Source organism: Gopherus flavomarginatus, chromosome 22, assembly GCF_025201925.1.
Source record: "Gopherus flavomarginatus isolate rGopFla2 chromosome 22, rGopFla2.mat.asm, whole genome shotgun sequence".
Taxonomy (NCBI): domain Eukaryota; kingdom Metazoa; phylum Chordata; order Testudines; family Testudinidae; genus Gopherus; species Gopherus flavomarginatus.
The window spans coordinates 19,219,607-19,244,110 of record NC_066638.1 but is presented as its reverse complement, the minus strand read 5'-3'; the positions used below and the strand labels follow the sequence as shown (position 1 = coordinate 19,244,110).

Below are 24,504 nucleotides of genomic sequence, written 5' to 3'. Positions count from 1 at the left end.
GGGCTCAGTGAGGAAAGCCAAACCCCACAGCACAGGGCTGAAGCCCTGAGCCCTGCCACATGTAGCTGATGCAGACGCCTGAAAAACTAAGCTTCTCTGTGCCACCAGTGGTTTGCTTGCCACCCCTTAACGCCAGCTCTGGCTTTTTGTATGCAGAAAACCGAATGTTATGGCACAGATGGCCTGTGGAGTTTTTATAGCATGTTGATGGCGCCTCAGAAAGACTAGATCAGGAGTTCTCAAACTTTTTCTAACTCCCTGCCAAGGTGCAGAATTTGTTGTGTTTGAATCATCCAAGACAAATGGCTATCCAGTCTCCTTTTGAAAACCTCCAGTGAAGAAGTTTCCACAACCTCCCTAGGCAGTCTGTTTCATTGTCCTACTGGTTTTATAGTTGTGGAGTTTTTCCTGAGATTTAATCTAAATCTGTGATGATGTAGTTTGTACACATTACCTCTTGTCCTGCTCTCTGTGGCAAGTCAGAACAGCTTTTCTCCCATCTTTTTATAGCAGCCTTTTAAGTATTTGAATACTGCTATCATGTCCCCCCTTAATCTCATCTTTTGCAAACTAAACTTATGCAGTTCCTTTAGCCTTTGCTCATATGACTTGCATTCCATACCTTTCATCATCTTTGTCGCTCTCTGCTGGATCCTTTCCAGTTTCTCTACATCCTTTCTATACAGTGAACATAAGAATGGCCATACTGGGAAAGAGCAAAGGTCCATCTAGCCCAGTATCCTGTCTTCTAACAGTGGCCAATGCCAGGTGCTCCAGAGGAAACAAACAGAACAGATAATCATCAAGTGATCCATCCCCTCTCACCCATTCCCAGCTTCTGGTAAGCAGAGGCCATCCCTGTGCATCCTGGCTAATAGCCATTGATGGACATATCCTCCATGAACGTATCTAGTTCTTTTTTTCAACCTTAGAATCAGAGAATATCAGGGTTGGAAGGGACCTCATGAGGTCATCTAGTCCAACCCCTCTGCTCAAAGCAGAACCAATCCCCAGGTAGATTTTTGCCCCAGATCCCTAAATGATCCCTCAAGGATTGAGCTCACAACCCTGGGTTTAGTAGGCCAATGCTCAAACCACTGAGCTATCCTTCCTGCCTTCTTAAAGTCTTGGCTTTCACAACATCCTCTAGCAAGGAGTTCCACAGGTTGACTGTGTGTTGTGTGCAGAAATACTTCCTTTTGTTTGTTTTAAACCTGCTGCCTATTAATTTCATTTGGTGACCCCTAGTTCTTGTGTTATGAGGAGTAAATAACACTTGTTTACACGAGTCATGATTTTATAGACATCTATCATATCCCCCCTTAGTCATCTCTTTTCCAAGCTGACCAAGTGATGACCAAAATTGGACACAGTACTCCAGCTGAGGCCCAGCCAGGGCTGAATAGAGTGGTACTGTCACCTCCCGTAACTTGCATACTATGACTCTGTCAATGCAACCCAAAATTGCATTTGCTCTTTTTGCAACAGCATCACATTGCTAACTCATGTTAGGGTTGTGAGCCACCATAATCTCTTCTCCTCCTCTACCACATCCTTCTGCTCCCATTCTGTATCTGCATGTGACAGGTTTTCCCAGGCTGCAACCTGAACTGTGGGACCACTGAGCATTGTGTCCCACCAACCTGGGCTGCCTGTCACCCTGTGATGCTATGCCAAGCTACAAACCTCTGGTAGGTATGTAGTCACACAGACGTCCACAGACAAGGACACACCCAGCTGAGTTAGAATCATGGAAGTTACATGAATGCTTCTCCCAGTCACTCATGAATTAACAATAGAGACACTCCAGCCAATTTCCCCAGGCTCCCCAGCCTTGCACGCCAGAACATAGACGCTGACTAAAAATTAGCAAGTGCTCCGCACCCACCGGCAGCCAAGTTCCCCTCTTCTCACCTCCTTCCCCTCCCTCAGAGTGCTATGTCCCCGCTCTTCCCCCTCCCTTCCAGTGCTTCCCACCCCACCACCACCTAACAGCTGTTTTGGCAGTGCTTAGGGCTTTCCAGGAGGGAGGGAGAGGAGCAGGGAGGAGGCGGAGAAGAGGCAGGGTGGGGCGCGGTGGAAACTTGGGGGAAGAGAGTGGAATGGGGACGGGAAGGGGCTGGAATGGGAAAAGGCAGGGTGGGATGGGGACTTTGGGGAAAGGATGGAATGGGGATGGGGCAAGGGTAGTGCATGGGTGGGAAGAGGCGGGGCAGGGGCGCGGGGGGGATCAGAATTATATCGTACTGCCCTAGTCAGAAGTCTGACCGATATACATTTAAAACCCAGTTCATCCCTCTCTCAATTTGGAGAGGATGTGCATCAGTCTTTGTTCCTGAGCTGAGGTCTCCCAAGCACTTCAAGCAAAATACACTGTGTTAGGAGTGCTAGTGCCGACATAGGATTCATGCCTGTGTTTTCACCTGAGATAGTATTTTCCTTGCCTCTTTGTTTTTTTGATACATATTGATTCTTAAATGTGTGTGAACCAAGGGGTCCATACTAAGGACAAAGACACTGTGTGTGTTCATAGAATCACAGAAGAACTCAGGTTGGAAGAGACCTCAGGAGGTCATCTAGTCCAACCTCCTGCTCAAAGCAGGACCAACCCCAACTAAATCATCCCAGCCAGGGTTTGGTCAAGCCAGGCCTTAAAAACCTCTGAGGATGGAGATAACACCACCTGTTGTCAGAGGTGTTGTTGTCAGATGCTACTGGTGTGGTGCTCTGCTCTCTCTCTGTTGGTATCACTCGGCTGCGTGCGTGTGTTCCCTCTGTGTGCTGCCCCAGCTCTGCGCAGATAGCTGACACAGCAGACTCGAAGAGAACCCCCAATGACCACAGAGTCTAGTAAGGTACGAAGGCACGTCGGCCAGGTTTATTGCGACTTCGGACACAATTGCAGTTCCCTCTAGATTGTTACTCTACAGGGCATACTACGAGAAAGTGCCTCTTGGCAATGGACCCAGCTCAGTCAGTGGTGGGACTTTCCACTGCCCCCTAGGCCGGACAAAGACATCGCCCCAGGGATACATTTTTATACACAAGTACAAACAAGATACACATCACTCCTGACGTATTGAGGTGCAGCCCCTCTACGCAGCAAGGTACAACCCCTCTACGTAGTAAGGTGCCGCCAGTCACCTTGTACATGTTGGCTCGATCAAAACAACTCTATCCATCATTTTACCCTTTTGCCCCTGTCATTGGGATGAGTCGGCCTGTTCCTTGTTATCTGTGTGGAATGTGCAAGTATGTGAATGTTCTGATCTCTAGTGTTCAGTACCTTTTAGGTACGTATCTTCTTGCAGCATCAGCCCTTTCCTTGCCAGCTTCTGTGAGCAGGGCCTGCCTTTGGCTCACAGCTTCACTTTGCTTTATGTTAGCAAAGTCTTGACCATTACTTTAGTTCAGGCCTCAGGCCTCATACTGGGCCTTTATCAGGGCCTTCACTTACTACACCACCTTCCTAAGGAACCCATGTCAGTGCTTCACCACCCTCCTAATGAAATAGTTTTTCCTAATATCCAACCTAGACCTCCCTCACTGCAACTTGAGGCCATTGCTCCTTGTTCTGTCATCTGGCACCACTGAGAACAGCCGAGTTCCATCCACTTTGGAACCCCCCTTCAAGTAGTTGAAGGCGGCTATCAAATCCTTCCCCCCACACACACCCCCCACTCTTCTCTTCTGCAGACTAAATAAGTCCAAGTCCTCTCAGCCTCTCCTCATAAGTCATGTGCCCCAGCCCCCTAATCATTTTCGTTGCCCGCCGCTGGACTCTCTCCAATTGGATGCAGTATTCTAGATGTGGCTTCACTTGTGCCCAATAGAGAGGATAAATCACTTCCCTCGATCTGCTGGCAACACTTCTACTAATGCAGTCCAATATTCTGTTAGCCTTCTTGGCAACAAGGGCGCACTGTTGACTCTCATCCAGCTTCTCATCCACTGTAATCCCCAGATCCTTTTCTGCAGAACTGCCTCTTAGCCAGTCTGTCCCCAGCCTGTAGCAGTGCATGGAACTGCACTTGACCTTGTTGAACCTCATCACATTTGTTTTGTCCCAATCCTCCAATTTGTCTAGGTCACTCTGGACCCTATCCCCTACCCTCCAGTGTGTCTACCTCTTCCCCCAGCTTAGTGTAATCTGCGAACTTGCTGAGGGTGCAGTCCATCCCATCATCCAGATAATTAGTGAAGACGTTGAACAAAATCGGCCCCAGGACCAACCCCTGGGACACTCTGCTTGATACTCGCTGCCAACTAGACATCAAGCCATTGATAAACTACACATTTAGCCCAATGATCTAGCCAGCTTTCTATCCACCTTATAGTCTGTTCATCCAATCTATACAACTTTAACTTGCTGGCAAGAATAACGTAGGAGATTTTATCAAAAGCTTTGCTAAAGTCAAGGTATATTATCAACAAAGAGTCCTGTGGCACCTTATAGACTAACAGACGTATTGGAGCATGAACTTTCATGGGTGAATATCTACTTCGTCAGATGCATCCAATACGTCTGTTAGTCTATAAGGTGCCACAGGACTCTGCTGCTTTTACAGATCCAGACTAACACGGCTACCCCTCTGATACTTGACAAGGTATATTATGTCCACCACTTTCCACCAGTTATCCAGAAGCAATGCATGGGGGTGGTATGGGGGGTCGTGGCCCCCTAGATTGGCCTGCTGGGGGCAGGGAGGGAAAGGGGCTCTCCCTTCTCTCCCTGCACCCCCCCACTTTGGCTAAATTGGCTGCTCTCCCTGGCATCAAGGTGGGGAGCAGGACAGAGCTGTATCTGCCAGAGAGAGCCTGGCTGGGAGGCAGCAGCAGCCCGCTCCATGCCTGGGTTCTGCTGTGGGAGTGGGGAGAGGGGACTCCAGCTCACTCAGACCCTGTCCCTGCAGCAGGGTCTCGGTGGGGGCAGCCTGCTGCTGCCCCAGCTGCCAGGGACAGGCTGAGTGAAAGACTCCACCCAGAGGGGGCATCTGGAGAGGCTGGCTGCTCCTAGCTGAGAGTGTCAGAGAGGGACTGTCATAAACAGATAGTTAAGGGTTAATGTCTCTTTTACCTGTAAAGGGTTAACAAACAGGGACCCAAACACCTGACCAGAGGACCAATCAGGAAACAAGATACTTTCAAATCTAGGTGGTGGGAAGCCTTTGTTTGTGGGTTTTGGGTTTGTGGGTTGTTCTCTCTGGGTCCTGGACGGGACTAGAGGTGCAACCAGGTTTCTGCCAATCTCCCTGCTACAGTCTCTTATCTATTCAGAATAGTGAGTAAGTACAAAGGCGGTTATAGTCTTTTAACTTGTTTTTCTTATTTGCAGATGTGTACTTGCTGGAAGTAGCTTAAATTGTGTTTCTGCTGGAGAAAGCTTCTTTCTATTGTCTATAAGCTAAAAAAACCCTGTATATTTACCATCTTGATTACAGAGACAATTTTTATGTTTTTCCTTCTTTATTAAAGTTTTCCTCCTTTTTTTTTTTGAATCTAATTGATTTTTTGGTTATCTGCACTCACCAGAAAATTGGTGGGAGAAAGGAAGGGGAAGAGGGAAGAAAAATCTGCTCTCTGCATTTATCTCTGTATCTCTCTCCGGGGAAGAAGGGAGGGGGAAGGTAACATTCCTCTCGGGGTGGGTCCCTAGTGTACCCAGGGCGGGAAGGAGCTGGGAGGAAGAAAGGAGGGGGAAGGGAAATGGTTTATTCCCCTTTGTGGTGAGACTCAAGGAATCTGGGTCTTGGAGGTCCCCAGGGAAGGGTTTGGGGGGACCAGAGGGTATCAGGCCCTGGAATTCCTGATTGGTGGCAGTGCCACAGAATCTAAGCTGGTAATTAAGCTTAGAGGACTTTAGACTAGAACCCATAACCATAAAGTCCAGAGTTGGGAATTATGCTATGACAGGGACAGAGCCTAAGATGGAGCCACTCCCACTTGGCTGTGGCCTGCTCTGGCTTGACCAGCTGGCGGATGCTTTAAGTGTCATTTCTCCAGGCTAAACTTGGGACTCTCCATGCTAGGTTTCACCTGCCCATTGAACCCGACTGCTTTGCAGACACTGCCTGGTGTGAGGGTTCTTGCGAACACTTCCTGCAGTGCATTAGTCCCTGCAGAGCGTGGCAGTCTCTCACCAGAAGTCTATGGCCGTGGGACTCGCCGAGCAGAGCTCCCAGCCTGAAGCAGAGGGGCTGGAGCCCGAAGGTTCAATTATGGGCCTGCCCTTAAGGTACAGTGGGGCCATGTGAAGGGCTGGCACACTGACAGACTCCTCCAAGGGACTGTTTGACAGCTGTAGTGCAGCCCAAATACCAGGACTCCAGGACAGTAACATCCCAGCTGATACTGTCCACCATTTTGGGAAATGTTTTTGGCATCAATGGGCAGAAGTTGAGCGATTTTGGTGAAAACTAGAAAAGCCTTAAACTGCTGCTCCCTCTTCTCCCTGCTGAGCTCTGCCTGACAGCTGTGGGGCAGAGGCTCAGCTGATGGGGGCAGGGGAAAAGGATTCGATGAAGTGGAGATTTTCCCTTGTTATGGTGTATGTGAGCTATGTGAGTCTTACTGTTTTGCATGAATACTGTGTGTGCCTCAGTCTCCTGGTGTATTGCACCAATGCCTAAGTGGTGGGAATAAGGGTGTGTGACTTTGGCTGAGACCCTTGGGGGCAGGTGAGGTTGCTCCAGCACGTAGGCTGTGGCCGGTGTCCTTCGTAACCTGAGAACCAGGAGGGGAATGCAACCAGGTGATGACCAGGTGACACTTTGCCTGGGAAGCAAGGCAAAGACCATGGGGAGAAGCTACGGGGTGTCTGAGGTCAGGTTGCTGGTAGCTGGGCAGTCTGCTGTGGGATGCTGGAAGAGGGGGAGTCCAGGGCATCCTCTGGCTCCACTCCCTGGCCATGTAGCAGTATGCTCTGGCCCTGGGCTCACCACCCTCATTGCCTCTGGCCCCAGGCTTCAGCTGAGGGCTTTGGGCTCAGGCTCCAGCCGCAGGGCTTTGGCATGCCGGGGCTCAATAAGTATGCTGCTGTGAAAAGTGATACTTGTATGTTAATATCACTTTTCACAGCACACTTACTAGCCATTGCCAAGGAGTCACTGGAGCAATGCTCTGGAACTAGTCCATACGAGACCAGTCAGGACTCGGGTAGCATGCCTTATCTCTCTGAGCTTACCATCACCAGGACAAGAAGCTTATACAGCTTTGACCTTCCTGTGTTTGATCCCGGAGCATTCAGCATCCCCTTCCTCCCTGTGCATTTCCTGTAGCAAGTCCGCTCATGCGGGGCTCCTGGAAAAGCTAAAGGGCCCTGCACCCCAACTCCACAGTCAGATGCGACTCTCAGGAAGCGTAAAATGAAGGTTTATTAGTCAACAGGTTCACAGCGTAGTACAGAACTTGTCCGAAAGTCACTGATTTCTGTGCTAAGTCCATCGTATGGGACCTCAGGCCAAATGCCTAGGACTCCCCCCTCTCTAGTCCCCCACAGCAGACTTCCCTGCTTCCAGGGATCCGACCTCCGACACGCTTGTTGCTCCTCCTCCTGGTCTTTGTCCTGTTCCTGGGCAAAAAATTGTCACCTGGTGGCATCCCCCTCCTGGTTCTCAGGTTACGAAGGGTATCCGCCATCACCTACATGCAGACAGCTTGGCAGCCTCACTTGCCCTGAGGGCTTCAGTGAAAATCACACACCCAATTCCCACCCCAAAAGCATTGGTGCAGTACACAGGGAAACTGAGGCACACATAGTATTCGTATAGGACAGTGAGACTCATATGCAACATTATAAGGTGAATAAAACCTGACTTTGACACAGCCACCAAGTCTAAAAAACAAAAGCAACAACAAAGACTGTCGTGCAAAACACCTTATGTGTTTCTATTTTGTGTAGGTTCCAGGAAAGAATAGAGACAACGGTGCATTATTTGTATTATTGAATCTGCAACAGTTAATTAAGTATTTTAGGAAAAACTGTCAGAGCGGCCACCAGCAAGAGTTGGTGGCTGAACTCTGAGGTCACCAAAAAATGTGTTGTGAGAACCCATGCCCTAGTTTATTTCCACAATGCACAGAACCAGCCTGAACCTTGCCCCTGGGTAGTGCTGGCACTTCTGGCTCCTGCATCGTGCCCAATGAGTTCCAGGCATAGGTGCTCAGGGGAGGGATAGCTCAGTGGTTTGAGCATTGGCCTGCAAACCCAGGATTGTGGGCTAAATCCTTGAGGGGGCCACTTAGGTATCTGGGGCAAAAATCAGTACTTGGTCCTGCTAGTGAAGGCAGGGGGCTGGACTCGATGACCTTTCAGGGTCCCTTCCAGTTCTATGAGCTAGGTATATCTCCTTATATTATTATAGGGTTTCATCCCAAGGGTGGCAATCCCAGGAGCACAGCTCCACCAGCACCATGCTGGCTCCTGGTCAAGGGAAGCCCCTGCTGAGTCACCCCCACAAAGAGAGAACCATCCCATCCCTGTGTAGTGCTGAGACCTCCCTGAACTCAGACCCCACAGAGCAATCTGGTAACACCAGCGCTGCCTCCCGTGCAGGGCACCATTGGCCTCCAGCAGCCCCCACTTCCAGGGTGCATTCGCCAGCTGCTCCAAGGAGTCCCACGCTGGGGAAGTTCAGCTCCAGGGTATGGCGCTCTCCGTGCTCTGGGCTATGCTGTTTGTACGTGGAGATGCTGTTGAGGGCAGCGCGTGTGCCTAGGAACATTCATGGCATGGCCAGGGCACACCCAGAATTTTCCTGCCGAGGGCCTAGGTTGCACATGGGCTCCTGCTTTACGCTTGCGTTGTGTCTTGAGGGGTCCCCCACTTCATATTATCACGTGACACGGGACTGGCTGCAGCAGGGCTGGAGGAGGCAGCATGAGGAGATGGTGGCCCAGTGTTCTGAGAAGCGGGAAAACGGGTCTGGGGATCTCAGGGGCTGAAGCCCCAGAGGAGCCTCTGCTCCCATTCCTGCTGTGCTGGCCTCTGGTGGCTTCAGTTGGTGCTTCTTCCTCATCTCCAAGGGCCAGGCCCAGGTGACGGAGACTAGCCAGAACCTCTCCCTCCTCCCCCACAAACTCTTCCTCCTCCCCTTGGTCACAGTGCACAGGCTCTGCACTCTGGAGGTTCAGGCAGGACCCTCTTGTGGCATGACACCCCTCAGGGCTCACTCTGCCTAGGGCAGCCTCCTGGGTCTGACCTCAGAGTGCTCAGCGCCCTGCTCCATGCCATGAGCTCCCCACAAGGAGTCTCCCTGGATCGGACACCTGGGGAAGCCTCACCCCCACCCCGCTCCAAGGGGCCATGCACCCCATCCCTGCAGTCAGCAGTGATCCCAGCCAGCAGGTAACACAGACGGGTTATTCGTGGTTGGGAACACAGCATTAGTACAGTAATTAGGAACATTCAGCAAAGTCCCTCCTTGGGGGAGGGCAGGGAATCGCTAGCCCAGAGCTCTCACCTCTTGAGATCCCCAACCTCAGACAGACCTGCTTCCAGCAGCCAAGCCTCCATCACGCTCAGCTGCCCGCCTCCATCTCTTTCCCAGGCAAGCAGGTCCCCTGACCTCCACCTCTGGCTTTGTTCTCCAGCACTTCCAGCTGGCTCTCACAGAGGATAGGCCCAGGCCATCAGTTGCCAGGATACACAGTGTCAGCCATTGTCTGTGCCCAGGCAGCCAGCCGCCAGTCACACCTGCCCGCTAGGGGTTTCTGCAACAATCACACGCCCTTGTCCTACCACCTCGATACTTGAGTAACACAGAGGAGAAACTGAGGCATGCACACTATTCAGACAAAACATTAAGGACAGTCCCACTTCGTCACACCCTCCCACTAGACAGACCAGGCCTGGCTGGGATGTCTCCCCCTTTCCCTCCCACCAGAGAGACCAGTAATGGCTGGGACATCTTCCCAACTTCCCTTCCACCAGAGTGACCGGAACAAGCCGAGTCATCTCTCCCCCCATTCCCTACCACCAGGGAGACCAGAATCAGCTGGGACTCCTGCCCCCTTCCTTCTCCCAGGACCAGCCAGGATATCTCCCCCCTTCCCTCCCAACAGAGAGACCAGAACCATCCAGGGTCTCTCCCCTTCTCTCTCACCAGAGAGACCGGGTCCAGCTGGGCTGTTTCCCCTCTCACCTTGCAACAGAGAGACTGGCATTGTGAATGTGTAGTAGAGTCTAGTCCCAAGTGGAGTGGGGCTGCTCTGCCCCACTTCGTTGTGCCCCTGGCAGGAGCCACTAACCCCAGGAAGGCAAGGGCCTGGGCAATGGGCTGGTGATGCATCCCAGCCCAATGCCCTTTTGAAGAAATGCCACCTGACTCCAGGTACCCACCTTTTCAATATCCCCTGAAGGGTGGGAAGTGTAATAGAGCCACAGATAAAGGATACAGTCATTGCTATGGACAGTACAGGTGAGCCAGTGTCTCCACAGGATCTCATCTCCCTCTGCAGAGCAAGGCTGGGGACACACAGGGCAACCCTCACGCCCCTTGCTCTCCTAGACCAAGCCCCACTGAGCCGAGGCCACTGTTAGGCTTCGTGCACTGCATCTGTAACCCAGCATGGGCATCAACGCGCCTCTGGGGACAGCTCTCACCTGTGTCCTGGTGTATGTTGTGCAGTGTAAAGCACCTCCAGGAACAAGAGATGGGTTTGTGGACAGCACTCTCTTGCCTTCAGCCTGCCCCAGGCGCACTCCTCCACCATCCGGCAACTGCTCTGGGGGTGACACAGCCTTCTGCTGCCAGGGTTCCTTCATCAGGGTTCAGCTTCATAAGCCAGGGCAGGGAGCGGGCCTGGCCACCCACACAACAGTGGGCACAGACACCCTATCGATAACCATATCATGTGGGAGGACCAAAGCCCCTTCTTGTCCAAACAGATAAATGCTAGATCTCTGGAATGCTCTGGCACCATGTGCCTGGCCGGTGCATCCCATGCTGTGTCTATGAACCCCCCTCTGTCTTTTGACCAAAGGCTATGTAAGAAGGGAGCAGTATCTTGTCCAGCGGCCATATTCCTGTGCCCTTTGTGCTAGGCAGCCCATGGGAACAGGAGTGCTAGCAAAGACCCCTACACCAGGGGTGGGCAATAGGCCAAATCTGAACTGCCAGACCTTTTTGAACAGAGCCCGGAATGTTTCTATTTCCTTATGATAATTATTATTGTTATTATGTTATAAAATTATGTGGACCTTTGACTATACCTTGACCAAGAAATTTGGACCTTGACAAAAAATAATTGACTATCCCTGCCCTCACGGCTTGAGGAGGCCATCTGCTCAAATCCAGCCAGTATTTCGGGGCCCTTAGTAATGGGCATCATCCATGGGGAAAGCACAGGAATAATCACCTACCAAAGCTCCATCACCACAACACCAACGGTTGGCTTGTCACTACCAAACTGACCAAAATAATAATAATAATAATAATAATTGGAGATATACCTATCTCTGGAAGGGACCTCAAAAGGTTGTCGAGTCCAGCCCCCTGACTTCACTAGCAGGACCAAGTACTGATTTTTGCCCCAGATTCCTAAGTTGCCCCCTCAAGGAATTAGCTCACAACCCTGGGTATAGCAGGCCAATGCTCAAACCACTGAGCTATCCCTCCCCCTGCAGCTGTCTGGGGCTGGCAGCCTCCATATGGCAATGGCAACCCATTTCTGGACTGGTATGGCCGTCCTGCATCCTGGGGCTCAAGGGTTGGGCAAGCTCCACACATGGCTCCTGTTACTGACTTGGTGGGCTAAAAACACATCCACACATGGTCCCAGACAGACAAGTTCTCCCACAATACATTACAAAATAGTTCAGAGAGTGGCTTGGTTTAAAAATTGCCAGTTATGAGGAATCTGCCACAATCATTGGCTGTTAAAAATGTGTGCCTTATTTCCAGTCTGAATTTGTCTGGCTCCAAATTCCAAAGATTGGATCTTGTTAGACCTTTACCTGCTAGACTGAAGAGCCCATTAGAAAATTTCTTCTTTGAAGTAGGTACTAAGAGCTCCTTAAGGGATGAATTGATCATAGTTTGTCTGTTTAGCTTAGCAAAGAAAAGGTTAAGTCTCACCGTAAGGCAGGTTTTCCAATCTTTTCATCATCCTGGCAGTTCTTCTCTGAATCTCTCCAATGATTCTATATCCTCTTGAACTGTGGGCACCAGAACTGGACACAGGATTCCAGCAGCAGTCACACCAGTGCCAAACATAGAGGTGAAATAACCTCTCTGCTCCTATTCAAGGTTCCCCTGTTCATACATCCAAAGATCACATTAGCCCTTTTGGCACAGTGTCATATTGGTAGCTCACGTTCAGCTGATTGTCCAAGATGCTGTACATGTCTTTTTCAGAGTCACTGCTTCCAGGATAGAGCCCCCCACCCAGTAAATGTGGCCTGCATTCCCAGGGCCGGTGCAAGGATGTTTCGCACCCTAGGCGAAACTTCCACCTTGCGCTCTCCCCCTACCCCGCCCTGAGGTTTCTTCATCAAAACATTGTTTGTTAACAAGTCAAAAGCCTCACCAAATTCTAAGTATACTACATCAGCGTTCTTACCTTTATCAACCAAACTTGTAATCACATCCAAAAAAGATATCAAGTTCGTTTGAGAGGGTCTATTTTCTATAAACCCATGCTATTGGCATTAATTATATTACCTGCCTTTAATTCTTTATTGATTGAGTTGGATATCTACCATTCCGTTATTTTGCCTGGGATCAATGCCAGTCTGACAGAGCTACAATTACCCAAGGTGTCCTATTTACCCTTTTAAAATGCTGGCACAATATTAGCTTTCTTCAAGTCCTCTGGAACTTTCACAGTGTACTAAGACACATAAAAAATGATCATTAATGAGCAAGCATGCTCCTCAACCAGCTTTTTTAAAACTCCTACATGCAAGTTATCTGGATCTGCTGCTTTAAAAGTAGCTGGTGTCAACATCTTCCTTAGTCACTGTTGGAACAGAAAGTATTTCTCACCATCATATAACATGAATACATTATCAGAAACAGAAATATTTAAACACTTTGGCCTTTTCCGCATTATTAGTCAGCTCTACCATTTCCACCTAATAATGGACAAATACCATCGTTAGATTTTCTTTTGTTCTGAATATTCTTATAATGTGTTTTTAATGTCCTTAACTTGGCTGGCTATAGATAATCTCCTTGTGTCTTTTTGCTTCCCTTAGCAATTTTCTACAATTCCTAAAGTCTAAATTATATTCCGCCCCCCCCCCCCCCGCATATGTTACATATTGTATTTTTTATAGCTGCTTTCACTTCTCCTCTAAGCCAGGTTGTTTGTTTTCCCCCCACTTTAGCCTTCTTTCTTGCTTGGGGAATTTTGACTTTTTGGGTGTCTAGTACAATGTTCTTATACAACTCCAAAATATCATTCACAATTTTCTGATTAAATACTTTCTCCCAGCTCATTTGATTTGTCACTGTTTTCAGCTTTGTGAAGCTGGCCCTTTTAAAGCACAAGTGTAGATATAATTATACTGGTTTGAATATTATTCTGTTTGCACATTACAAATGTAATCTCATATCACAGGCACCCAAGCAACAATCAATAAGCCCAAGATGCTGCTCCTTAATAAAATAAAATAAAATAATAAGACCCAGCTCTTATCTAGTGGTTTTCATCACTAGACCTCAGAGTATTTTACAAAGGTCAGTAACATTATCCTCATTTAACTGACAGGGAAACTGAGGCAGAGAGCAGGGCAATGACTTGCCCAAGGTCACCCAGCAGGCCAGTGGTGCAGCCAGAAATCCTTCTCCTCTGGTTTCTGCCCCAATTCTCCCCCTTACATTATTTCTAAGCACTTAATCACTCCAGGAATGTACTCACTTCCCCTGAGCCCACAACTCATGGCTGACCCCACATGCCTTGAATGGTGTGTGATGCAGAATGTGTCTGGTGGGATGGTGCCCTGTGGGACCACAGGACACAGCCCTGCTGGTTTCTATCCGGTGGGGTGTCTCCCATGCAACATCAGCTGTGATGCCCTGCACAGTCAGTGCACAGATGCAGGGCCGGTGCAACCACTAGGCAAACTAGGCGGTGGCCTAGGGTGCAAGTGGCTGGGGGCGCCAAAAAGCGGTGAGCCCCAGCTATGAAGAAGCCGTCGCAGTGCAGGGCGGGCAGCAGCCCTGTAAAGGGGGCAGCGCCACTAGCAGGGAGCAGCCATGCTCCTGCAGGCTGCAGCAGATGCATGCGGGCGGCAGCCCCCATGTGCCCCCCCCGCTCCTCCTTTGCTGCGCTCAGGCTCTGCGGCTCGCGGGCATGTGAGCCGCCGCTGCCGCCTGGGTGCAGAGCCCTGAGCCTGCTCCTGGGAACCGCAGAGCCCGAGTGTAGCGAGGGGGGAGCTGGGGGCGTGCACGGGGGCTGCCGCCCACATGCATCCGCTGCAGGAGCCCCCGGGGGCGCCAGGATGCAGTCCGGCCAGGCACACCCCCCGGGCCCCCCCTTACCACGCTCAGATTCTGCGGCTCCCACCCCCGTGTGAGCTGCCGCCACCACTGCCCCTGCTGGAGGGCTCTGGCGATCTGCGGGGGACAGAGCCGGCGGGCGGCATCCAGGAGTGCAGCCGCCTCCTCCCTGGGCTCCAGCTTTCCCGGCTCCCGCAGCTCTCCAGCCCATGCGCCCCCGGCCAGGCGCTTCCCCAGGGCAGCAGCAGCCGGAGCTGGGCAGGGGGGGAATTGCTTCGGGCCTCGCGGTTCAGGGAGCCGGGAAGCTTGGAGCCCGGGGAGGAGGCGGCTGCACACTCGGATGCCGCCCGCCGCCTCTGTCCCCCGCAGATTGCCGGAGCCCGGCGTTGGCTCCTGCCCTGGGAGCAGCAGCGGGAGGCGGCACAGGACTAGGAGGGATCCTGCTGGACCGTGGCCACCACGCAGAGTGGGGTTCCCGGGAAACGTTCCTGACCATCACCGTCTGGCTGGCTTGGCAGGAAACCTTCGCTGCTCTGACCTGAACCTGGGAGATGTAAATTGCAGCCCCTGGGAGTCCCCTTCCTCACATGTCACACAGGCCAAGCCTCCTCTACTCAAAAAAAAAACAAACAAAAACCCCCACAAATCCTGGACTTTCTAATTGTATTTCCCTGTATGGATTAATCTGGGATTTCGATGAGAAAACAACCTATTTAAAAAGTTACAAGATTAAATACTTGATATTTGTATTAACCTAACTTTCAATAATATGCCCCAACTCTTTTTATTTGCAGTGTTTAAATCAAGAAAACAATTCCAGTTGTAATGATGTAACCTGCTCTTTAAACTGTTCAGAAAGCCACAGCATACCAAGAAATTAATGTAGCTAACATTTAAAGAAGTAATTCAACTGATTATAAAAAAACTAGGAAAATCATGCCAAGACAGTTGGTTTCACACTTCCCAGATAAGGAAGTGATCAATAAAGTAAGAAACACATAGTGTGCATAAGTGGAGTCAATGTCAAATAGAAACAGCAGCAAAGAATCCTGTGGCACCTTATAGACTAACAGACTTTTTGGAGCATGAGCTTTCGTGGGTGAATACCCACTTCGTCAGATGCAGTCAGAATACCGAGGAAGTGGGTATTCACCCAGGAAAGCTCATGCTCCAAAATGTCTGTTGGTCTATAAGGTGTCACAGGATTCTTTGCTGCTTTTACAGATCCAGACTAACACGGCTACCCCTCTGATACTTGACAAATAGAAACAGAAGTTTCAGTAATATTAGCTTAAAGACAAACGTTACAATATGAAATCATATGGAAGGGGCCTATTTTATAAAGAACATTTCAAAAAAGCACTTTTCATCAGTTGTTGGAAAATTGTCAGGTCATTTTTAAGTAGAGATATCAAAGATCTGCAAATCTGTTATTGAACGTATTACTATGAATACTTGAAAAGGAGCAAGGTGATGGGGTTTAGCTATAGGGACACATGATTTTTAGGCCATGGCTACACTTACAGTTCTGCAGCGCTGGTAGTTACAGCTGTGTTCGTACAGCTGTGTAGGGTCAGCGCTGCAGTGTGGCCACACTGACGGCTACCAGCACTGCAATGTGGCCACATTTGCAGCACTTGCAGCGCTGTTGGGAGTGGTGCATTGTGGGCAGCTATCCCACGGAACACCTCGTCCCATTTTGGCGCTGTGGCTTGTGGGAAGGGGAAGGAAGTGTGCGGGTCTTTCCGCTTCCTGTTCCAACGCCACGTGGGGCTTTGCTACACATTCCAAGCAGTTTGGCGGCATTGTGAGTCTGCAGCGCGATTTCTGAGATTTCTGTTACAAATGGAGCCTGAGCTGCTGAGGACCTTGCTGATGAATGTTGCCAGCACATCACGCATGGCAGTGGAGCTGTTCCTTCAGCTGCAAAGTGACAGTGAGGAGTCAGAAGATGATATTGAAACGCCTGACGCTCAAGACACTCAATTGCTTGTGGCAGTAACAGACGTGCTCAGCACCGTGGAACGGTGCCTTTGGGCTCGGGAAACCAGCACTGAGTGGTGGGATCACATCGTCCTGCAAGCCTGGGATGACGAGCAGTGGCTGCAGAACTTTCGGATGAGAAAAGCCACTTTCATGGGACTGTGTGCTGAGCTCGCCCCTACCCTGCAGCGCAGGGACACGAGATTGAGAGCTGCCCTGCCAGTGGAGAAGCGGGTGGCTATTGCAATCTGGAAGCTGGCAACTCCAGACAGCTACCGATCGGTGGCGAACCAGTTTGGAGTGGGAAAGTCCACCGTTGGAATGGTGCTGATGCAAGTTTGCACAGCCATTAATCGCACCCTGCTAAGAAGAACTGTGACTCTGGGGAACGTGCAGGATATTGTGGATGGCTTTGCACAAATGGGTTTCCCTAACTGTGGAGGGGCAATAGATGGGACGCATATTCCTATTCTGGCACCACCCCACCTGGCATCAGAGTACGTTAATCGCAAGGGGTATTTCTCCGTGGTTCTGCAAGCGCTTGTGGATCACCGTGGGCGTTTCACTGACATTTACTCAGGATGGCCCGGAAAGGTGCATGATGCACGCATCTTTCGGAACAGTGCCCTGTTCAGGAAGCTGAGGGCCGGGACTTTTTTCCCAGACCGCAAGATCACAGTAGGGGACGTCAAAATGCCCACTGTGATCCTTGGAGACCCCGCTTACCCCTTAATGCCTTGGCTCATGAAACCATATACAGGGAAGCTTGACAGGAGCAAGGACCGGTTCAACTACAGGCTGAGCCGGTGCAGAATGACTGTGGAGTGTGCTTTTGGCCGTTTGAAAGCCCACTGGAAGTGTCTTTATGGGAAGCTAGATTTGGGGGAAAGCAGCATCTCCACTGTTATATCCGCGTACTGTACCCTCCATAATATTTGTGAAGGGAAGGGTGAAAGATTCAGTGAGGAATGGACCTCCGAGGTTCGACACCTAGAGGATGAATTTGCACAGCCAGAGAGCAGGGCTACTAGAGAGGACCAGGAAAGGGCTTCAAGGATTAGGGATGCCTCAAGGGAGCAATTTGATGCTGAGAGCCAACAGTAATGTTTGGTGCCTTTGCTGTGCTCCTTTCTACCTTGGGGTACAGTATTTACCACTTTCTGCAATAATAAAAAGTATTGTAAAAGCCATAAAATCCTTTATTCAAAGTACAGTACATAAAAGGCCAGGAGGGTTAGGGTGGTGGACTGTACATTCAGAGGTTTGAATATGTCCTGTTTGGATTGCTGTTCAATGTCTGCTGCACTTCAGGATTACTATGCTGCAGAGTAATGGGGGTGGAGTGCACAGGGTAAGAATTGTAGTTATCAGGGCTGGTAGGTGATCATACAGGTGTTGGGGGCAGCTGGGGGTAATAAGAAACTGGCTGCTGGAGAAAGGTGTTTTGTGCAAATACTGGGGAACAAGAAAGAGAGCTTTGGGAGGGTTGTGGGTTACCACGGTACAGATCTGCCTGCATGGCTACGAGAGACTCGAAAGAGTCAGTTTGGCGAGCCAGGAGGCTTATCATGTGCTTTGAGGTTTTTTTGGTAGCCAATTCCTTTCTCCTGCTTTGTGTTTGCCTCCACTCATACATTTTCTCTCTCCATTCCTGCGTCTTCCTACTTTCTCTGTTGTAGTGAATCATAACTGCTTTGATCAATTCTTCTTTTGATTTTCGCGGATTTTTTCTCAAGTTCTGCAAGCGACGTGAGGCCGGTGATCCGGCTGCATTAGTCAAGGTCACTAAAAAAAACATAGATAGAAACATGTAATACACAGAGGCTACATTGTTTATTATCACACAGTGAAGGAGTTTGTAGACTTTTTGTAGCATCATTCCCACATACCTAACATAACACAGAGAGGCCAGGGAAGTGAAGGCATGTCGAGCAATGGGGAGAGTGTTTCTGCCCCGACTTCACCTGGGAGGGGGAACTGACTGATGGCTCACTGGGGTTTATCTGCACTGGGTCGAGGAGGTAGCTGGTGGCCTGCACAGGGGACAGTAGGGAACATGAAGGTGGCGAGCTGCTGGCGGGGGGGGGCGGTCCGCGGAACTGCCGGCCTGCTGGGGGGTGGGGGAATGCACCGCGGTGCTGGCTACCTGCTGGAAGGCAGGGGGGAGACCGGAACGCACCGCGGGGCTGGCTACCTGCTGGAAGGGGGAGGGAGACCGGAACGCACCGCGGGGCTGGCTACCTGCTGCAAGGGGTGTGGGGAGACCGCGAACCTGGCGCCCTGCACTGAAGTATCCCTAAATTCTCAACAGGGTTTCCTACTGCCAGATATATCACTGCTGCGTGTTACCTGGGAAGAGAGGGAGGGTCTTCTACAACAATGTGGATTCCGCCCTGGCCCCTATGCAGCTTGCCTGTGTGCAGCCATGGTCCCCCCACCCCTCGCTGCACAGTGGATCGGACGAGTTAGCCTGACCGGGACAAGGACCACGGTGGCTCTCCCGATAAACTTGCGAAAGCACATTGCCCACGCTCTGGCTGCAACTTTTCAAGAGATTACCGAGGCCGATTACAGAGACGTGATAGAGCAAATCAATGGGCTATTCCACGTTTAGGCATGCATGCAGGCAGCCATAACCCAAACCCTCCTCTCCCAAAACATAAAAATCTCCTTACCCCAAGCACGCTCCTCAGTTTCTTCCTCACCAGCAACTTCCTGCTGCTGCGACTGGCTAGCCTCCTCCTGGCTTGAGAAGAGCTCCTGGCTGCATGCCTCCTGGGACTCCGGGGTGTCTCCCTCCACCCCAGTAGCCTCACTCTCGGCTTCCTCTACACCCTCCCCCACTTCTCCCTGCTCTGAACTCTCCATCGTGCTCCTAGGATTGGCAGTGGGGTCACACCCAAGTATGGCATCCAGCTCCTTGTAAAAACGGCAGGTTGTGGGGGCAGCTCCTGAGCGGCGATTTCCCTCACGGGCTTTGCAGTAAGCACTGCGCAGCTCCTTAATTTTTACCCTGCACTGCAACGCATCCCGTTCATGGCCCCTTCTCAGCAAGGACTGTGATATCTGTCCATAGGTATCATAATTTCTCCGGCTGGAGCGCAGCTGTGCTTGCACAGCTTCCTCACTCCAAACACTGATGAGGTCCTGCAGCTCAGAACTGTTCCATGCTGGGGCTCGTCTGGGGCGTGGAGGCATGGTCGCTGATTGATTGATTGATTGATTGCACTCCACACCTGGCTGAGCAAACAGGAAGGGGATTTTAAAAATTCCTGGGGCATTTAAAGGTGGGGTCAGCTGAGCCCAGGGTAGTGGAGTGTGCAGGATTACCAGAGAGGCTTAAAAGGTATGCTGGGATACCTCCTTATACCCCGGAGGTCAATAAAAGCGCTGGTGGGGTCCACACTTGCTGACCAGCGCTGGATCACCAGCGCTGGAATCGCTACACCCGAGGCTCGACCGGGTGTACAGCCAGCGCTGCAATCAGGGAGTTGCAGCGCTGGCCGTGCTTTGCAAGTGTGGCCACATCCTAAGTTGCAGCGCTGTAACCCCCTCACCAGCGCTGCAACTCTCTAGTGTAGCCATGGCCTTATACAATCCTTTGTGCTGTCACATTATTTAAAAGAGATAAAGTGGGTGAGGTGATATCTTTTATTGGACCAACTTCTGTTAGTGAGAGGGGCAAGTTTTTGAGCTACACAGAGTTCTTCAGGTCTGAAAAGGTACTAATAGCGTCACAGCTAAACACTAGATCTAACAGATAGTTTAGCACGAGGAGTTAACACATATTCAAGGGGACCATTCAAGGTGAAATAGCACATTAACTCCCTTGTAATCCCAGGACAAAAGGGGAGATTAGTGGGTTGCAAATTGTTGTAATTAACCATAAATCCAGTATCTTTATGAAGATCATGATTTTCAATGTCTAGCTCAGGGGTAGGCAACCTATGGCACGCGTGCCAAAGGTGGCACGTGAGCTGATTTTCAGTGGCACACTCACTACGCGGGTCCTGGCCACCGGTCCGGGAGGGCTCTGCATTTTAGATGAAGCTTCTTAAACATTTTAAAAACCTTATTTACTTTACATACAACAATAGTTTAATTATAGACTTATAGAAAAAGACCTTCTAAAAATGTTAAAATGTATTACTGGCACGCAAACTTTAAATTAGAGTGAATAAATGAAGACTCGGCACACCGCTTCTGAAAGGTTGCCGACCCCTGGTCTGGCTAATTCAAACTCCCAGGCTCATCTTTTGAAAAGTGTTTTGCAGGTTTCCTTTGAGGATGAGGACTGATAGGTCAGATATTGAGTCATTTTGTGGAGACTCAGCTCATGAGTTCTGAATGTTTGAAGTTGGCAATACAGAATATTACATCATGTCACCAAAGAAATTTAAGTCAAGGTTTCTCAAACTTTTTCACAGGCCGCATCTTAATACAGTTATTGTTTCATGGGCCAAATCCTCCCTCTCTGTATTAATTCTAATTAATAATGCCACATTATGCAGTATTCATTTTTGAAAGCTTATAATAAGTGATGCTCCGGGGTGAGAGAAGGGGGAGGGGCGCGCAAGGTGGAAGTTTCGCCTAAGGCGCAAAATATCCTTGCACCAGCCCTGCATGTTAGCTCACGATTGCTGCATAGGACAGCTTGTTTACTTACCAGATCAGCAGTTTGGGTCACTAGTGTTGTCAGTAGTTGGCTCTGGGTGTGTTCTTTCGGTATGCTGTCCCAGCTCTGAGCAGATAGCCGGTACACCACATCTGGATCAGACCACCCCATAAGACCATAACACTTCATTCAATAGTGAAGGCACCTGGCTAGGTTTATTATTAATGAAGCACAGTCCCAGTATCCTGTAGACCCTACAGGACCACTAACACATATATGATCATCACTATGGACCAGCTTAGTGAATGGCAGTACTTTCCATTCCCTGGAGATCTGGCCCAACAAAGACACTCCCTCTAAGACCTCTTTTAAACACTGATAAAAAAAGTAATGTATTGCCCCGAAGTGGTTAGTTACCACGCTGTATGTGTTGGTTTGATCAAAACGTCTCTATACATCATGCTGTCATCCTGACTTATCTGTAAGAGAGACCAATGTGTTCCTGTTATCTTTGAGGAATGTGTTCATACTGCACTTCGTATCAGGGTGTTCTGGTATCACACTTGTAGAATGTGTTTGCATGAATGTCCTGTGCCAGGTACTTTTCAGAAATGGGTGTGTTTTTGCAATATCAGCCCTGTTCTTGCCAGGTTCTGTGATCCAGCAGGGATGTTTTATAATAGGGCCTGTCTTCTGCTCACAGCCTGACATTTGCTTCATTTTACTTTACATCAGAAAGGCTTGACCACAGAATCATAGAAGATTAGGGTTGGAAGAGATCTCAGGAGGTCATCGAGTCCAGGGGTCCCCAACGCCCGCATCCTGGCTGGCGGTGGAGCATCCGCCGAAATGCTGCCGAATTTCTGCATTTCGGCAGCGACGCCTCTCGATGACATCACTTGTCGGCAGCAAGTGGCGTCATCGAGACGCGTCACTGCTGAAACGCAGCAGAAATTTGGCGGCGACACCTCTCGATGACACCACTTTCTGCCTACAAGTGACATCATTGAGAGGCGTCGCCACCGAAACGCCGCAGAAATTTGGCGACATTTCGGCAGATGCTCCACCGCCGCCACTGTCCTTCGTCTGGTGCCCGCCAGACGAAAAGGTTGGGGACCACTGATTTGGTCCAACCCCCTGCTCAAAGCAGGACCAACCCCAACTACTTTAGTTCAGGTCTCAGGCCTTATATCATATATAGACGTCTTGGGCTCTCTGTTTGTACAGAGTAGGGACCATCACTCAAAGAAGAAGAGGAGGTTACTTATCTGTAAATGGAGGTTCTTTGAGATGTGTGATCCCTATCTGCTGTGGATTGATCAATTTGTGGTAGAGAAGGAAAAAATGGTTACCTACCTTTTTGTAACTGTTGTTCTTTGAGGTGTATTGCTTATGTTCATTGCATTCTAGGTGTGTACACGTCCATGTGTGCAGTCGTCAGAGATTTTTGCCTTAGCAGTATCCGTAGGCTCGGCAGTGGCACCCCATTGATTGCCACGCTTATGTGTCAGTGTATCAGGTGCCGCTGACCCTAAGCTCTCTCAGTTGCTTCTTGCTGGCAACTCCAACAGAGGGGCAGGAGGGCAGGTAATGGAATGGACATGAGCAACACATCTCAAAGAACAACAGTTATGAAAAGGTAGGTAACTGTTTTTTTTTCTTCAAGTGCTTACTCCTATCAATTCCATTCTAGGTGACTCACAAGCAGTGCCAATGGAGTCTTGCAGCTTGCAGCACTGCCCTGCCAAAGCCAGCATTGTCCCGGGCCTGCTGGGTAAGCACATAATGGGACGTAAATGTGTGGACAGACAACTAGTTAGCAGCTTTACAGATCTTTTGGGCTGTCACCTTAGTCAAGAAGACTGATGATGATGCTTGCGCTCGAGTGAAGTTCACTTTGACTATCGCTGATGGAGGCACATTTGCCAGCTCATAGCAGTATCAGGTGCAGGCTGTGAGTCAGGATGAAATCCTTTGAGCAGGCACTTGGTGTCCTTTTATCACAGAAGATTAGGGCTGGAAGAGACCTCAGGAGGTCATCTAGTCCAACCCCCTGCTCAAAGCAGGACCAACACCAACTAAAATCATCCCAGCCAGGGCTTTGTCAAGCTGGGCCTTAAAAACCTCTAAGGATGGAGATTCCACCACCTCCCTAGGTAACCCATTCCAGTGTTTCACTACCCTCCTAAAGAAATTGTTTTTCCTAATATCCAACCACTGCAACTTTAGACCATTGCTCCTTGTTCTGTCATCTGCTACCACTGAGCACAGCCTAGCTCCATATTCTTTGTACCCCTCCTCTCCAATTTGTCCACATCCTTTCTGTAGTGGGAGGCCCAAAACTGGATGCAATGTTCCAGATGTGCCCGAATAGAGGGGAATAATCACTTCCGTCAATCTGCTGGCAGTGCTCCCACTAATGCAGCCCAATATGCCATTAGCCTTCTTGGCAACAAGGGCACACTGTTGGCTCATATCCAGCTTCTCATCCACTGTAATCCCCAGATCCTTTTCTGCAGAACTGCCACTTAGCCAGTTGGTCCCCAGCCTGTAACAGTGCATGAGATTCTTTTATTCTAAGTGAAGCACTTATCCTGTCTGCCACCACAACGAACAGCTGTGTTGTCTTGAGAAATGGCCTTGTACTGTTAATATAGAAGGTCAGCGCCCTCCTGACATCCAGGGTATGTTACTTGCTCTCCTCTTTGGATTTATGGAGCTTCAGAAAGAAGACTGGTAAGTACATGTCCTGCCCAGTATGAAATTGGGAAATTACCTTGGGCAGCACAACTGGGCCTTATCTTTGTAGAAACACCATATAGGGTGGTTCTGAAGTAAGTGCCCTGATCTCAGACAGCCTGTGGGTGGAAGTAGCCACCACCAGGAACAAAACCTTCCAGGAGAGAAAAGAAAGAGAGCAGGAAGACAGAGATTTGAAGGGAGGCCCCATGAGCCTCAACAGGACAAGATTTAAATGACAGGCAGGGACAGGGTCCCGGATGTGAGGGCAAAGATGTCCAGATCTATCAAGAACAGTCATGAGCGAAGACCAACTTGCTTTGGAATGGAAGGTGGAAAGCCGAAATAATGACCAGGTGGACCCTGACCGATGACAGGGATAAATCCTTAAATTTGAGGTGTTGAAGATAATCCAGGATAACCCGCAGCAAGGCCTGCTCAGCTCAGATGTATCGTTCCAAAGCCCAGCAATGAACCTTTTCCACTTGGCCAGGTAAGTTGCTCTAGTGGAGGGCTTTCTGCTACCTAGATGACCTGTTGCACCCAGGTGGAGCATTCCTGCTCTTCCGCATTCAGCCATGCAATAGCCATGCTGACAAGTACAGCACCTCTAGGTTTGGGTGCAGGAGACTGGTGTGGCCCTGTGACAGCAGGTCGGGCCAGAAGGGGAGCCGCAGTGGGGTGGCTACTGAAAAGTCCAAAAGCATGCCAAACCACTGCTGG

The 24,504-nt window shown here is 50.0% G+C and overlaps 2 protein-coding genes across 3 annotated transcripts in view; one reads left to right on the top strand and one right to left on the bottom strand.

Moving 5' to 3' along the window:
• Window positions 1-24,504, top strand: part of PTAFR (platelet activating factor receptor) — a 566,600-nt gene that overhangs the window by 105,239 nt on the left and 436,857 nt on the right. The gene's annotated exons all lie outside the window — the stretch shown is intronic.
• Window positions 17,521-20,017, bottom strand: LOC127039131 (zinc finger and SCAN domain-containing protein 29-like). 2 transcript variants are annotated; one of them, XM_050932369.1, is made up of 2 exons: window positions 19,103-20,017; window positions 17,521-18,212 (listed from the first exon to the last, which is right to left on the bottom strand). In XM_050932369.1, exons 1-2 carry the CDS (start codon window positions 19,623-19,625, stop codon window positions 17,812-17,814), a joined length of 924 nt encoding a protein of 307 aa, XP_050788326.1. In that variant the 5' UTR covers window positions 19,626-20,017; the 3' UTR covers window positions 17,521-17,811. The 2 variants fall into 2 exon arrangements, with proteins under 2 accessions (XP_050788326.1, XP_050788327.1); XM_050932370.1 differs by lacking the exon at window positions 17,521-18,212 and adding an exon at window positions 18,692-18,897.